This window comes from Antrostomus carolinensis, unplaced genomic scaffold (assembly GCF_000700745.2).
Source record: "Antrostomus carolinensis isolate BGI_N321 unplaced genomic scaffold, ASM70074v2 scaffold30155, whole genome shotgun sequence".
Taxonomy (NCBI): domain Eukaryota; kingdom Metazoa; phylum Chordata; class Aves; order Caprimulgiformes; family Caprimulgidae; genus Antrostomus; species Antrostomus carolinensis.
In genome coordinates, this window is record NW_010314785.1 from 15,852 (window position 1) to 32,218 (window position 16,367).

Sequence of the window (16,367 nt, forward strand, 5' to 3'; positions counted from 1 at the left end):
CCATCTTTTTCTTTTTTATTAGATGTCAGGCTCTGTCTGGTTAATTCCAAACACACTGCAATTTTTAACAGGTTCAGACAAAGTCTTGTTTGAAATATAGTAACTTTTAGATGGAAAAAAAATCACTCTGTTTAAAAGTTGTCTGTGCAATCAATCCAAGACTGAGTAACTTGCTGTGCAGTTACTCGTCATTAGAAACCCACATCTCAGTTCTGAATGTGTCTGAATGTCAAATATACCTCCCTGTCAGCAGATCTTTTTAGATTTTTTTCAGCTACATTGAAGAGCCCATTATTAAATCATGTGAACTCCAGACCTTACCTAGTGACTAAGATACCCAGCTCATCCTGGAACAACCTTTGACCAGACTTGTCCCAGGAAAAAAAGAGAACACCACAAATTTTAACCTTTCAGATAATGACTTTTTATCCATTTAAGTGGCCTGATGATTAATGTTTCAGTAGTAATAGATTTGTAAAGAGTAGAGACCTATAAATAAAATATAATCACCGTTATTTTGCTCTTGGACATCTTAAATTCACAAAGTCTTCCTGCATTCTGCAACTGGTATTTGTTGGGTACAAAGAAAATGAGAACATTGCCTTGATCAGATATGGTAAAGAGTCCAAAATTTTAGTTTACTAGGTATGTGCAGACATTCACAAATCAGCACAGGCACTTTTGGTCAAAAGGAGAAGAGAAGAAAGATGAAAAATCAAAGATGAAGGAAGTAATCTGGGAGAATAGCTCCTGGAGATGGCTGTCTGCTGTGTTTACTGGTTATGACTCGCAGCTGCCAGCAAGAATAGAGGGTCCAGTCAGTCCGCACCGATGGAGGTCAACTTACTCTGTAGCTGTGGACTACAGCTCCACTTACTCTGTGCCTGTGTGATGTGGAGCAAGTGAGGGAGAAGAATTTGTTTAACATCTATAAGGAGCATCTTCATCTCCTTCCAGCACATGCTGGTACAGAGTCTAATGTCCGTGGTTGTGTAGAAGTTACCTAAATAGGTTGTTCAGGAAACCTAACACAATGAATAAATGCCTTTGCTGGAATTTAAACCCTACATCCTCCTGGTCCTCATTAGCTTTCTGTAATCACTAACCCACACAGTCAGTGTTGGATAGAAATATCTTTACTGTATAAAGTAGTTTTTCTGTAAGGTGTTCTGTAGTTTGCCACAGTGTCTTGCTGTATAAAATAGACAAACACAGCATCAAGCCAAGATCTGATAGATCAGGAATTATGTATTTAATTCAGAGTTGTGTATAGAGTGCTAATAAAAGCTTGATCATGATAGAGGGGCCAATAAACATTTGGGAACATAAATATTTCTGTAGGAAATGGCTTTGTGAAACATTTAGTTGTTGAGTAGTAAGAACAACAGAGAAAATCAGAGGAATAGAAATCTCTAGGTACTAATCTGATGGGTTTTATATGTTGCAATGATAATAACGTTGAGAGAGAATTTTTATAGGACCAGTAGCAACAAATACATTGAGTCCTGCGCTTTTTACTGATGTCTTTGTCTTCCTGTACTTGCCCCACTTGCCATCTCTCTTGCTCCAAAATTCAGCTTTAAACCTCAAAAAGCAGTGGATGAGACCTAGGGCTGCTGAGCTACTCCGCTGTTTGGACATGAAGATGTTAGTCCTCTGAATTTGCATGAGCTGAGTGTTTTGAGCAGGCAGGGCAAATCCTTGGAGTCTCAGGCCATGATCTGTTCACTAGAGGAACAGATCAAAACCTACAGAAGACCAGGCAGTGTTTATTGTCAGGGATGGACTGCAAGGGAAAATAATAACTGTGTGAGGTTTTCAGGGGAAATGATGCTCTCTTTCGTTTTTGTTTTCCTGGAACGTCCATTACTTGAGTAATTAAGGCGTCAGTCCAGACAGACAGAACAAGGAAATATATTTTAGCAAAGCACCCATCAAAAAGTATTTTAAATGGCCAAATTGTAGGACAAAACATTCTGGCAACACAGCTGATGCTCTTGTCAGTCTGTAGGCTAGAAAATGAGAAGAGAACCTGTAAGAAAAATAAAAACAACCTAGGAACAGCTAATCGGGTTAGAAGTGATGTTTTGGCTGCAAGGATTTTGAGGGCTGTAGAGAAAAATAGAAAAAGATTAGAAAATGTTTGTCCATCCTGTATGACAGATGTGGGAGAAGATGTAATCATTTGTTACTTTTCTTTTTTCCTCTGAAAACAGCAGCAGCAATGAGCTGGCAGGCACAGTGAAATGCAGTTAGCAAAAGTAATGGGCATTGAAAGTTTGACCTTTTGTGATGGAAATTTGATATGAAAAAAGGGTCTTTTGATAATTTCTCTATCCAATCAGATATGGGAGACGTCTTGATCCTGTTTTCTCATTTGCATGCTGACTGATCTCATTTGAAAACCCAATCATTCAGAAATATTGGGATGTCAACAGAAATGTTACAAGCAAGGAGTTGTTTTATCTGAAAGGTCTGCAGGATGTCATCTCTTGTTTTTTCACTCCAGTGGCCTGATCTCTTCTTCATGATTCCATGTTTTTATTGGCAGGATTAGTTGAACATATTGAAATGCAAATAGCCCTTTCCACATTGAACCAAAATATAGGAGGTTTTTTCCTGTTTGATTGATTGTATCCAGGGCACTTCAAAAGCAACAAAGAAAATACTTTCTGCAGTGCCTCTGATTTCTTGACATTGCCAAGTTCTGACGTTTCCTGTTAGCAATCACTGGCAGAAAGTAATTCCTGGGCCTGGTCTCACCTCTGCTTTTCCTCCACGTAAGGTCCACATTGATGCAGCTCACTGTTTCTGGGACCAGTGTGTGAGGTCATCAAGTCTGTCTACATGAACACACACAACACTTTGTTGTTATACCTGGTGCTGAGTGTCATAAATGTATTTAAAGGATTTTATGAAATTGCTGGTGTGCTTAATCCAACAACGGTATAATTCAAAGCCTACCAAGATCAAATGTTGGGTTTCAAGCGTGTGTATAACTGTCCAGATGATTATCTGGCTAGTCAGATTTCAGATCCAGGGCACTGCCCACTTAGGTGAGTTTAGGATCAACTTTATCTCTCAGACAATTTAACCTTTCTATTTTCTAGAACAAGCAATCCAATTTCCATTTTACTCAACCACACAGTGAGTTAATGGCAAGTTTTCCTGCTGTGTAACTGGTGTCATTACCCCTTATTTCAGAGACTGCCTATTAAACTAATGCATTAAGCCAAAGTGTTGCACTACTTAACCCAGAAGCTAGGGACAAACTAACAATATATTATAGTTCTGAATAAAGGAAATTATTTTAAATAATTATATATTTTTGGTATACTACCTTTTTAACATCAAGGTCAAGCTATATGATAAATCTTTTTTCTTTAATATCCCAAGATCGTTTTTTTTCCCCCCATTGTTTCTCTACCTGGACAACCCTAACCTGCTAATCTGAGTGCTGTCCCTGGGAATGGGATGTTCAGCTCCTTCTTTCTGAGGCTTCTTAGGCTTGCTCTGCTTTTTAGAAAAAAAGTAAATACTCACTGAATGTAAGTCTCTTGTCTCCCTGGTGAACACCTGCATCGGACACTAAAGGTATTCTGCTTTTCTGGTTTGATGTAATTCTTTATACAAAACAGTACAATTCCAAAAGGAGGGCAGAGATGGATGTTCTTAGTTTAGTGTCGTTGGCTTGGCTGGGAGATGGTTCATAACTGGAATGCCAAAGTGAAGCTAGCATGTTAAACAGTTATCCTGAGCACCAGCTGTTGGCTGCCTCTACCTAACAAAACCTTTCTTAAAACTAGTGTGCTTTTGCACAGAGTTTTGCTTCTGGCAGACCAGCACATCCTCTTGCTCCCCTAGAGTGCACAGATTTGGAGGTGCTCTGTGCTGTAGGGTGGAGCACATGAGGAGGAAGGGCGCAAACCAGGGTGTCAGTGAGGGCACTGTGCAGGGACTGCTTTCCAAAGCCAAATCCTGGAGGGAATGGCTGCGAGGAAAGGGATGAACCAGATTATAAGCTTTACATAATAGGATATCTTGAAAGTCATTGAGTTGGTGTTTGGACAATGCTTTGAAATGTAAAGCTCTAAATTACAGAGGAGGTCAAGATATACCACAGTGTTCCTCAGGTGGGTGACAGTATACCTCATTAGGAACCCACCCAAGTTCATGTTCTTCATCACCGAGCTACAGAACTAGCATATTTACCCAGCTTGTTCTTGGTTCAATAGATTCCAGGGTCTAACCAAAAATTAGTGCATGTGTTTGTGATATTTGTCTGATAGTCCCTAATTTCTTCAGCAGCACATGCACTTCTGTATATGGGTTGGGGATTTCGTTGCTAGAGGAACGTGCCTGTTTTTGACTGAGGACTTGACTGATAGGCCTCTTCAAAATCAAGAGAATCCATTTCATCAAATCCTGTGGCCTGTCAGCTGGGGAGAAGTGCTTTGTAAAACAGCAGAAATGGTAAATTCCCCCATTCCTTGTTTGATAAACTGAAGTTGTTGGTACGACTAGCTGGCACGACTCAGCAGCTCTCTGAATTAGACATTGAGCATTCTCCCAGGTGGGAAATCAACCTCCTTCGTCTCTCATGTATTTTAGAGTATCGAACCATGCAAGTTAAAACACAGTGTTATTCTTGATAACCACAGCAATCTAGCTCCTCCCTGCTGGATTTTTTTAAAAATAAACTTCCCTCTCCACCTTCTTCTTTTGCTCCTCGGTATTAAAAAAAATATATATAGTGTACCAATATTTTCTCTGTGGTGAAGTCAGCATAGAATATTAGTGTCCAAAAAGTTGTAAAACAAAAGACTATCATATGTTGCACCTTTTAATCATGTAATTGCTGAGTGACATTTAACTCTGAGGCTTTAAGTTACTCCTTTGTCAGCCAGCCTTCTCCTTCTGCCCTTCTCATTCCTCCCTCCTCCCGAAGCAACCTGCTTTTGCAGAGTAGTGCTTTAACTACACTGAAGTTTGGCTGGGCTTCTACATATTACAGCAGCAACACGAAAGCAAACAATTGAAGTATTTGAGAACAATGAAATATGTATGGCTATCTGTGACAGCCCTATAAAGCAGAGCAATTAGCCGCGTAATCCGAGAAAGCCAAAGCGACCGGCAGCCCACGGTTCCCTATTAGTTAAATGCTTTTTGTACGTCCTCATCCCATCAAATCAACTAACACTTCCTTTAATTGGTTCATGAATTATACAGCTTGGCTGCATTATAATTTAATCACCAGTAAACATTCCTGGGGCCTGCTGTAAAGTGTATAGCGCTCATTAATTCCTTAATTTCAGCAGATGGAAGGGGAGATCGGATGAACGGTGGCAGTACAGAGCGCCTTGGGCAATGGAAGAAGGAAAAAAAGGTGGGGGGCCGTTTAGGTTTTTTAAGGGCTGTCAGAAACTCAATCTGTGAGCTGTCAGCAGCTTGGACCCGTTTCCCCCCGCCTCCCCCTGCCTTCACCCCACCTACTGCTGCAAGTGACTGACGGATTCATATGGAGGCTTGTCAACCCGTCTTTAAACATCAAGCCAGCGGGTAAACCAAGCCCAATGTAAATTAATTCTTGTCTTACGGGCCCCCCTTTCTCTGTCCCCATGAATATTTCATGGCGGGCAGCATAAATATTAATTCTAATAGCTCTGCACAGTGGTTATTATTTCTGTTTTATGACAAATATTCATAAAATATTCAGGACCCTTTTTTAGAACATTTACACACTTGATTGTGAAATTTTCCAGCTTCCTGGGGACACAGTAAACATATTGGGGTTCTCTTGATGGACTTTTTTCTCTCTTAATTAATACTACGCCACATTAATATTTAATCAGATTTAGTTTTCTTTTCCCCAGAAGTGAACCCTATTACATTTGAGGATTTATTTGACAGTATTTAAACAGGGAATTTTTATTCCCTATTATGAAATTGGTTTCCTTTGACACATATATAAAATGACACATTATAATCCATTCTTTTATTCCCTCCCCTTGCCCCCAAATCATACACTTTTTTGGTGTCAGTTCTTTTATTTATTTTATTTTATATACCAGATAGCCTACCAGCAACAAAAGCCAGTGTTTAAATGATGGGGGGGAGGAGTTTAATGTAGCATTTTATAGGAACACTTAAGAATAAACATCATTTACTATAAATTTGATTCTATTTATCCAATAAGGAAGAGAAGTCGAGGTTTCCTTGTTAGGAGCAGGAGGTGTTAGGGAAAAGCTGCAGACAGGTAGCAAAAGCATCAGTTCTGATTTGAGTTTGCTAGTGCTTAACCCTGGAGTTCTTGTTCCACTCAAGATTTGCTTTGCAGGACCTAATTATTGCAGGAGAGGGTTTCAAGCATCTAAAGAAACATGACTGCATTTGGGGAAGCGGGTTCAGGTTCCTGACCTCAGGCCTCTGGGGCTGCAGAAGCTTTCGATTATCTGAGAGTGAGTTTGATTAACCTTGCGGATAGCGGAAATCGTGCCAGCAACATTACTCTAAAGCAGTGCTGGCTGCCATCTTATTCTGTGATTCATAAAGCACCGCTGGAATGAACTCCAGGGGGAATGCAAAGATGCTGGAATAACAGCTGAGAGTAAGAAGGAGGCAAAGAATAAAAATGAGGGGAGAAATGTAAAGCAGTTTTGAATGGAGGTACTAATGCATCCAAGTCACTCATTACATATGGAAAGAGTTAATATTGCCTTCTCAAAAGAAGCTTTAAAACCACACTGAAGCCCCTAGTATGAACACGTTTGCTCTGTGTGTACGTGTGCCTTTCGCTGTGCTCATGTAATGTTTGCACAGTAGCTCTCCGGACCACTGTCACCTGGAGCGGCTCTCGTTGCCAAAAGTCCTGGGGTTCTTCACTGGTGTAAATCTGCATGTTGCCAGTGGAGCTACTTTGCTTTATCCCAGCTCGAGATCCAGCCCGTTGTTGTGTAAAACAGACAGACAGTGCTCCCCAGCTGGGCTGCGCCTGTTCCCCCTGCATAAGCTGGAGTGGCACCCGCTGAGATCCTGCTGAGATACCAGTCTGGTGGGGTGGGGTGCAGGACGGACCCTTCCACCTCATCTGTCTGGGCTGTTGAAGGCTCAGCACATCTAACTGGTGGGTGGAAAACATCTAACAGAGTCATTACTCTGCACTGCTGGTGAAGGGAAGCAACATCTGCAGCTACGAAGGATGTCGTTCATCTCGCTCCCCTGGCCAGAAGCCACATCCTGGGAATAGTGCCCCACTTAGCTGCCTTTTGTAGTTATCTGACAGAAATGCATCCATTTGAAAAGAAAGATCCAGTGTCTAGAAATAGCTTGTCATCACATGAATCATTATAGGAGCTCAATGAGCAAAATGCTTGTGCTGGTTAACCTGTGTTTTAGTGTTTATGCAATGTATTTTCCCTTATGGTCAAAACCTAGAGGGTAAAATTACTTCCCAAAATAGAATCAAGCATCTTTCATCAGAAGATACCCCAGAATTCGAAAGACATCAGTGAATAAAACCTCCCAACAGCTTCTTCCATAAATAAGAGATAAGGATCATTTCATCCATTGCAGAGACATACAGAAGGAGTATTTAGGGTAGGAAGTAAACTAAGATCCATGTCCAGTCAGTAGTGCAGCCTCAGAAGATCATTTGTAGTCTGGTTACCCACAGGCAAAGTACCTGGCTTACAGCTGCATTGAGAAAAACCAAAACAAGACTGGGGAAAAGGTAGATGGGATCTACATAACCAGTTTCATTTTTAAGAGGGAATTTGGGGACGCAGAATGTAATTACGGAAATATAATGTACTCGGGATCCTGTGACTGGGCTCCTAGTTCTTGAGGGGCCTAGCCAAGGTTCGAGGCTCAAGATGTCTTTATACTATAGGAAAGAGGGCATTCTGTAGGGGAACTAATTGATCCAAGTCAGGTATCTCTGGCTAGAAAGCCAACAAAGACAAGATGACCTGGGCTTTAGCTGGGATTAGTCACTTGGCTTCCAATCTGAACTCCCCTGTACCTGTCAGCTTGATCCACTAACTTGATTTGCCATGTTGTTGTGACAATTCAATGGTGCTACCCAAGAAAAAGACCTTTTTGCAATGCAGATTTTTCTTGTATCTTGAGCAAGCCTGCTGTCCCACTCCTGTCTGTCTTGTGATCCCCGTATGATCCAGAAGTTTGTAGTTTTATACATTTTTGGAACCTTTAAAACTGAAAAATGTCAATTTTCACAATGGGTCTCACGGTTCAGCTGAATTCAGGACAGTTGCTAGAGATGGTACTTGTCTCTCTGCCAGTTCAGTCCATAATGCCCCCCAAGGCTTTTCCATCCTTTTGCAAGAACTGTGTTATTTCCTTCTCCGCCTGCTTTGGCTCTGGTTTATGAACCAAGAGGAGGAGCTCGCATTTGTGCCAGTGATCATATAAGGATTTTACCTGTGGTAGCCTTTAAGAGAGCTGCTGCACGCACGCACTTCAACAGCCTCATCTCTTTTTTAGCTTTATATCTCAATTACAAAAATTGTAGCCATTGCATTGTGAGAACTAAGTCCTCCAGGAGAGTTATTTTCCATGGGGAATTGTGCCATAGCATCAGATAAAGCTATATTGATGTCTCCATATTAAGATGTACAGTTCCTTATGAAAGGCTCAGCTTTATAGCCTTGAATTTGACGTTTTCTATTTGTCTGCCTGGAAAAGAGGGTAACTTTGTGTCCCTTTCTCTCCTTCTTGCTTTCTCTTTCTCGTTCTCTTTTGCTCTATTTTAGCTGGGATTCTGTCAAAGTTCTGCCAGCAAAGTTTGCTGTAACTTTGAGATCACACAGGCATCTGATCTTCACATTATTTTTTTTCTTTTTTTTTTTTTTTTTAAAGCAGACTGATGTGGTACGTTGTAAACTGCCAGGAGCACTTGCTAATTTAGTAGTTAATGACAGTCACAGAGAGTGTTTTTCTTGCCCCTGGAGAGGTTTTAGACACAGCTGGGGTAGATTTGCCACTATCAATTATGCACAATTTTAAACAAGAATTGGCCAGCAGGGGCTTCTTTTTTTTGCAGAGTGCAGAGTGTGAAGAATGGGAATATGGCAGCTGGTACCTGCCTAGGCAGGAGAAGATATATAGGAGTCAAGAAAGTAAGGGAAAGATTAATAGCTTACTATTTTTAAAGTTGCAGTTTCAACTCAAAAGTTTAAATGCTACATTAAAAGTGGCCCACTGTTGTTTGGTGTTGTATTTTTTTTTTAATTCAAGCATCCTAACTTTATTGCAAGGCTTGATCTGGCCCTGGTAGAGCCACAAGCAAGTCAGTCATCTCTGTTTTTAAAAGCCAGCTAGGGAGTCAGGATTCAGTCTCAGATAACATGTTGCATTGCCTTTTCATCCTTAAATGAAAACAAGGAATGGATTCCATTAGATTTAATGGTATAGGTTAAATTTCTCAGACCACAATTTTACAAAAAAGGGGTTGGTGTTGAGTTGCCCCCCACCAATGTCAACCCTGAGCAACTCTAGGTAATGGGAAATGCCAAAGATGAGAATCTGACCTAAGTAAATGGCTCATGTCTAGGACAGTCAATCCATCTAGGTCAGCCCCATAAAACAGCAATGTTTCAATTACAGGACCAAAACCAGTGGAAGGCCGTGGCTTACAGGCAGAGCTTTAGTTCTCTTGAGATATGAAGGCAGCTGGCAAGGCAGTGGGGCCATCCTGGAAGGTGACTGTCCGTACGTCAGAGGAGTGTGCTTTAATCCCTAGTTTGGTGATATCAGAATTCAGGCACACGGCATTTGCTTTTTTTCTAACAAACACTCACAATTTTTCCATAATAGGTGTTTTGAGTCAGTGATATTATATCCACAAAACAGGAAAACTACCACCAAAAAAATTCTCCTGAGGACAACTCTGAGCACTGTCAATCGTTAATAACTTGGATTAACTGGGTTGGTTGCCATCTGGAACAAATGCAGTTCAGGATTAGATGATTGCTCTTGTGTAGGTCAAAAAAACCCTTTCTTCACTTAATTGTGTGGTTGTGACACATTTTTCCAAAAATGCTGTCTCACCATCAGGTGTGAAATAAAACTTCTAACACCCATACTTTTACATTCTCCTCTTTCCATTTGGAAAGGGAAGCCACCAGGATTCCCTGGTGACCTCTAGGATCTTAAGAGGGTGCTGTCTGCATAGTCAGAAGCAGAAGTGGTTGCAATACCCTTTTGGAATGCCAGATGGCTGGTAGGAAAACAATGTTGTATTACAGCTGTTAGAGGCCTTATATATTTCAGTGTCATCCAAAGGCAACTAGTTCTCATTTGACTAGGTACACAGTGAAGGTGTCATCAACATTATTAATTTGTTGGAATTTAATCTCTCTAACGTATCTGAAAGCTGTAATAGATTAGATAAATGGTGTCAACTACAGTGAGGAAGAGGCAGGATTCTGACACAAGATTTTTTTTTTCCTTTTAACATTTGTGTTCACAGTTTTATTATCTGTGAAAACTAGCTGACAAGACTGGACCTTCTCTCACATCCCTCTCCTGGGAGAAAGAACAAAGGAGAGAGGACAGAGCTTTGCTTACGAATCACTTGGCTTCAGACCTCCACCTAGCAGCAATGTTGTCACTCAGTGGAAGTTAGGGGGGACATTTGTCCTCAGAGACCTGGGCTGAGAGGCTCTACCAAGTTACAACCCACAGAGCCCCAGTTTGGAACTGGATGCCAATGATCTCTGGTTGGTAGGTGGATGCTGAGCCCGTGATGCAGGAAGGAGGCTCTTGGTGCATCTCTGCCCGCCCTCCCTGGCGTGCACCTCGCGTCGCTGCTGATTGACGTTATTCACCTGTTGCGGAGCTGAACGACTTGCCAACTCTGAAAGAAAAGCTGTGCTAGATGCTAATCTAGCAGTATAATGTCGTATACTTTGATATGAGGCTGTGTTTCCGTGCCTCCCTGTCTACCAATTCTGATGACATCTGTTTCATATTTCCCCTTGATAGAAGTTGTGACACATTACAACATACAAAGCCCGGCTGATTTCTAAAGCGAGCTTTACAGAGGATGCATTTATGTGAAAAAAATTACACTTGGTATGTGAAAGGGACCAAGCTCTCTGTTTGGAGATGAATCCAGTACATGTAGGGAGTTGTTCCAGTTACTGCTTCAAATGCTGGATCAAGGTTGTGGGTGCAACCCTCTCCTATGAGAATTTCCGAGAGAAATCCAACAAACGTTATCTGGACAGTTGGAGGGTCAAGTTTGTTATGTGATCAGAGTCACAGTAGCCTGAGAGAAGGACACAGGCGACATGGTGCTCAGAGATACTTTGAGGAGCTGAAGGAGATGTATCATCTACCCAAGGCTAGCAGTTGACAGAGAGTGCATCCATGTAAATAGGCTTTACTCATGTGAGTAAGCCTCCTGGGGCTGCATAATAGACTGTGTGTGGTATGTGTCTCCTTCAAAATGATAATGAAGCTTTCTAATTGGAAGTATTTTAAGTCTAGACAGTAGTTCTGTCAGTGGTTTTCCCCTTCATCTTTTTTTTCCTGATTTTAAACTGACAGTCCTGGGGAGTGATGTTTTCTCTTATCAATAGGAGATGTACGGCATGGCAGGGTAAGGCATCCCACCTTCCACTGGAAGGACCATTGGATTAGGAGTTTGTGCTGTTGCATAGTATATTCTGTGTGTGCTGTTCTACAATGCATGTGGGGGAAAAAAAATCCATATTAGCAGGGATGTCTATACTCTCCCACGTCTTCCCCTTACACTTCTTTAATGGTGACACCAGACTGGATAATAAGAAGCATCTTGTATAAAAAAGAAGGGAATCTCAGACAAGGCTTTCAGAGTTCATTTTGTTGGCAGCTTTTTAAGTGGAGTTTTTTAGGCTCTTCTGTTTTAAATACCATAATACTTTTTGAGTTAGTAACTATGAATTACGACAAGCTTTCTTGATATGCCAGGTTATAATCCTTTAGTGGTTTTGTTTATTTCAGAATATAATAGGAAGCCGTATCAATTATCGTGACTGTAAAAATGTTGTTCCTCTCTACTAGAATATTCATCTTGAGACATATCATCAGATGTTACCTGTTCTGACAATCACGTTTTTGTGCCATTGTTGGGCAACAGAAACAAAGAAAAACAAAATGTTAAGAGTGTAAGGGATAAAAGAATGTCGAAACTGTTGTTCTTTTCCTGTCTTTGGAATCTCCGAGATCTTGAATGTTTTATTCCTGGCTGTTATTTTGTTACCACAGTGTGAATAGAAGTCATTATCTGTAAACATTTGAAAAGAGAGATGATTTTCATAACTTTAAATCCTACAAAGGATTCTAGTAATCTGCTATGTGCATGCCAAGGTAAAGCTCAGCCTTTCATCTGATCTGATCCCACCCAGTCAGTGTAAAATGTTCCTTTGGTGAATGTCTAAAGCATACAGTATCTTTTATGAGAGGCAGACGAAAATGAAAATAAGAAGCCTGGCCTTGAAGGCAGCAGCAGGAGAAGGTGTATTATAAAGAAAGATGTATTTACAGCCTTCAGGCTGTGCTAGGTTGGTAAAAGTTTATTTTCAGACATTTTCAAAGGAAGCCTTGTTTTTTATTTTGATCCGAATTAATCGTTGAATGTGATCTTTATCCAAATCTGCTTTAGTCTCCAATGGCAGGAGGACAGAGGACTCATGTCTGCTCACTCTTATCAGTTTGTCAAGAATTGTCTGCTGAAGAGCTTTTGAACTAGAATATAAAATTAACAGGACCATTATAATGAACCAAAATGCCAGGGAGGAGTCAACATGAGATGGGCACAACAGCTGCACATACACAACAGTGTAATGTGACTGGGGTCAATAGTGATGTGTATTGTTTTCTGGTTCTGCATCCTTGATTTAAATCAGGGCTTTTGTGTAAACTGTATGAAATGAGTCAGCAAATCCCACCCCAGAGACACTGAGGGTCAGACTTTTTAAGATGCTGAGAAACTATGTCTTGTTTAGACTCAAGGGGAACTGCGGATTTTGATCTTAAAATCGAACATTAATATATCCTCTGTAGCAGTCTCAGCAGTAAGGCTGATTGTTGAGTGGGTTGAGCTGTACTGAGCTGCCTTCCATGCCCTGGCACTGTTCTCTGCAGGTCAATGCTGTCGCAAGGGACAGGGAATTGCAGCATCATAACACGGCACGTATTAAGTCTTATTACTCATTCTGCTTCTGTGGATGCAGGACAGAGGTGGGAGAAAGGAGAGCTCACACTGTGGGGCTATGTGTGGAGGCAAGGACAAAAGAAGTGGACTAAAACAGCAAGAAGAAAATCCCTTTCATGGGCACTGGGTTGTGCAGTGCTGTTATTAGGGAAGGATGCTTGATACTGTCAGACAAGCTCTTTGAATAGCAGCAGTTTTTTATTTACCTTTTGCAGAATGTCATTGTGATTGTACTTGCTAGTTGGGTTGAGAAGCTGGACCCAGAGGAAGTTCAGGGGTAACTGCTGGTCTGTGAGCAAGCTATGACAGACTGAGATAGGCTCCAGCTGTAATTCAGTCACTGGTGTCCACACTGCATTGTCTTTTAAGCCCTGTCAGTGCACACAGCACCACACATACTGTGTATCAAAGAGCTTTTGCCTTGATGAGCTTGGAGACAAAACAAGGTGTGAGGAGAAGAACCAGAGAGGAGAAGTCCTGTGCATATGCTAATGTTTTCTGATGTTGCAATTTTGAGTCGGACTGTCACTTCCGCGTTTGTGTGTGCTGTTTGTTTGGGTGAGGATTAACTTATACTCTGAAGGTCACAGGTGATGTTCTCAGGATGTTAATGCATTTAATTGTTATGTTCTCCATAGGGTATTTTTCTTTAATCTCCCCTACGAATCCATCATGGAACGACTGTCTCAACGGAGGATTGATCCCGTCACTGGGGAAAGGTTAGCACTCATGTCTGATCTTTAACAATTTTCAAGACTGCTGGTGAGATGAAAGCACCAGATAGACTTCATAGAAATCTGAGGAAACTCAGGAATATTGTACTCTTGCTCAGGGATTCCTTAAAAGAAAAGTTAAAACTTTCATAGCTACTGAAGTACCAACCCACCTTCCTGCTGCAGCAAGCTCCTGTTCTCAGAAATTGGACATTCTAAAATCTTGGAACCTGAAATCTACAGTAGCAAGTAGCTCAGGTCTAACATTTTAATGGTAACTAAATTGGTTGATAAAACAATGCTGAGGGAAGATGTCTGAAACCTAGCCTAAATGCAGATGGTTTTCAGACATTCCCATGGGAATTTTGAAGGCTTCCCAGCTGGACGAAATGGAAAATTTGCTGCATTTTACTTCCCCCAGCTCCTGTGATGGTTCTGTCTGCTCTGAGATGTTAATATATTTCCTGCTCAGTAGAGCAAACTCATTTGAGTCACTGAGTCACTGTAAGGTTGTGTTCTCACATGTTCATCTCACTGGCAATCACGTCACCTTCTTTCACCAGTGACCTTCAGGTTCACTGTCTTCTCCTCCATTGTTTTTTGGGGAACAAGTAACAGTGAAATATCTTCCTAAATACCTGCTGGAATGGGTGTGGATTTGCAACTTCCACTTGGACTCTGGTTTTATGTTTCCTCACACTTAATTTTTAAACCACTATTTTACTTTCCTAATGGTTAAATACATCCTGTTGAATCAAAGACAAATACGGAACCCTCAAATTTTAAGGCCATAAATGCTGGATTTGTCCCAAAGTGATACATCATTATTCAGACATCTCACTCGAGGTGCAACATTAACTTGTGACAGCAACAGTGATTTGCTGTAACTGTTCTCTTTGTTTGAGTAATAAGTAAGAGATGCAGTTGTTCAGAAGAAATGAACAGTATGAAGCAAATCATTCACACATCTTTGCATTTCCTGTCATTAGGATTAGCCTGTTCAGTATCTGCTCCAGTTAACACGCTTCCTTCTTCCAAACTCTGGGTTTTATTCCTTCCAAATTCATCGTGAATTGAATTGTTTTAGATGCTGTATCTAATCCTCAGCATTATGTTAAACCTGCACAGTGCAGTGAAGAGGGTGGCCTTCAGCTGTGCTCTAAATAATTCAAATGTGGAATGAACTCTGTGTCCACATCATTGTACCAGCTGGAGCTGTAATGCAGTTCTGTGCAGAGACACAGAGACTCTGCTTCTCTCCTCAGTTTCGCATCTATCCCAACAGTTTCAGAAAATTTGGCTGTACAGGAAGAGGGATAAACCGGTTCTGTGTTAGGGCACAGGAGACATTTACTCAAAAGTAGAATTGTCGTGGCAGGAAATTTAAATACATGTTTGTAAAAGAGCTTTTAGTGATTGTCGGGAGCCTTTGGCAATGCAGAAGCATTGTCAGAATTCTTTTTGGTGTCAGCTGTCTGGGCAGGCTGAGCTGGATGGCAGCACTGCTACAGGACTGTGGTGATGAAAATCCTCTGTCTTGCTGAAGCCTGCTGACTAGTTGAGTGAACCTACAGCTGTGAATTCAGGGAAGCCAGATTCTGGCATTTTGGAAATTAGAAATAACCAAAACCTACCTCAGAGTGAATTAACCTCCTTTTATCTTCAACTACTATAAAAAGATGTTCACAATTATATTCTACCTGATATCTGCCCAGAAATAGAGACCAAGGTAGAGTATTTGTGTCTTCTTAGCTTCTTCCAGTGATCTTGAGCAGGAACAGTATTAACCCTACTTGTAGTGGCTTATCAAGAGGAAGCATACTGGTCTTTCAAACTCAAGCTTGTGGTGATTTGGAGAGTGTGTTGAGTGAGGGCTGTGCTTCCGCTACCCTTCTGCCATTTCCTGGAAGCACTCAGCCACATGTTTGCTAATAGGAAATACTTTCAAAATTTAATGTTGGTGATCCCAGCTCTGTTGCTGCACTTTTGAATCTTGGCAGGAAAGTCTCCAATGTCTAAGAGCCTTAAATACACCTGAAGTTATAGGTCCTTGAGCAGTGCCTGGACACAGGGCTATGTTTGGGCTCACTGATTCAATGCAGAGAAAGGACTCAAAGTTTGACAGCTTTTTCTTGACTGATGTCCAGCATCAGCAGAACAGTAAACCCCAGCAAAGATTTTTAACAGATGCTAAGGTTTAAAGTTAGGCTTTTTTAGATGTTTTTTTAAAGATAGGAATCAAAGTAACAAGTAAAACATGTTACCTTGGGATTGGATCTGGAACAGATCTGGAAATGCTTTGAACCTGGAGCATTGGGCACACAATAGGGATTTCTCCACGCCTAGTGTGAAGTGTATAAACAGTAGCAGCACTCTTTCTGGGTCACCACAAGAGAAACTCTTGGCTTTTGAGTATTCAGGATTCTTGAGAGCAG

At 41.1% G+C, this 16,367-nt stretch overlaps 1 protein-coding gene across 1 annotated transcript in view; it reads left to right on the plus strand.

Moving 5' to 3' along the window:
* The window catches only part of LOC114818563 (adenylate kinase 8), a 30,148-nt gene that overhangs the window by 13,363 nt on the left and 418 nt on the right, over positions 1-16,367 (plus strand). The window contains exon 4 of the mRNA XM_029084905.1: positions 13,858-13,938. Within this exon, the coding sequence (XP_028940738.1) occupies positions 13,858-13,938 (81 nt within the window). The remainder of the gene's footprint in view (positions 1-13,857; positions 13,939-16,367) is intronic.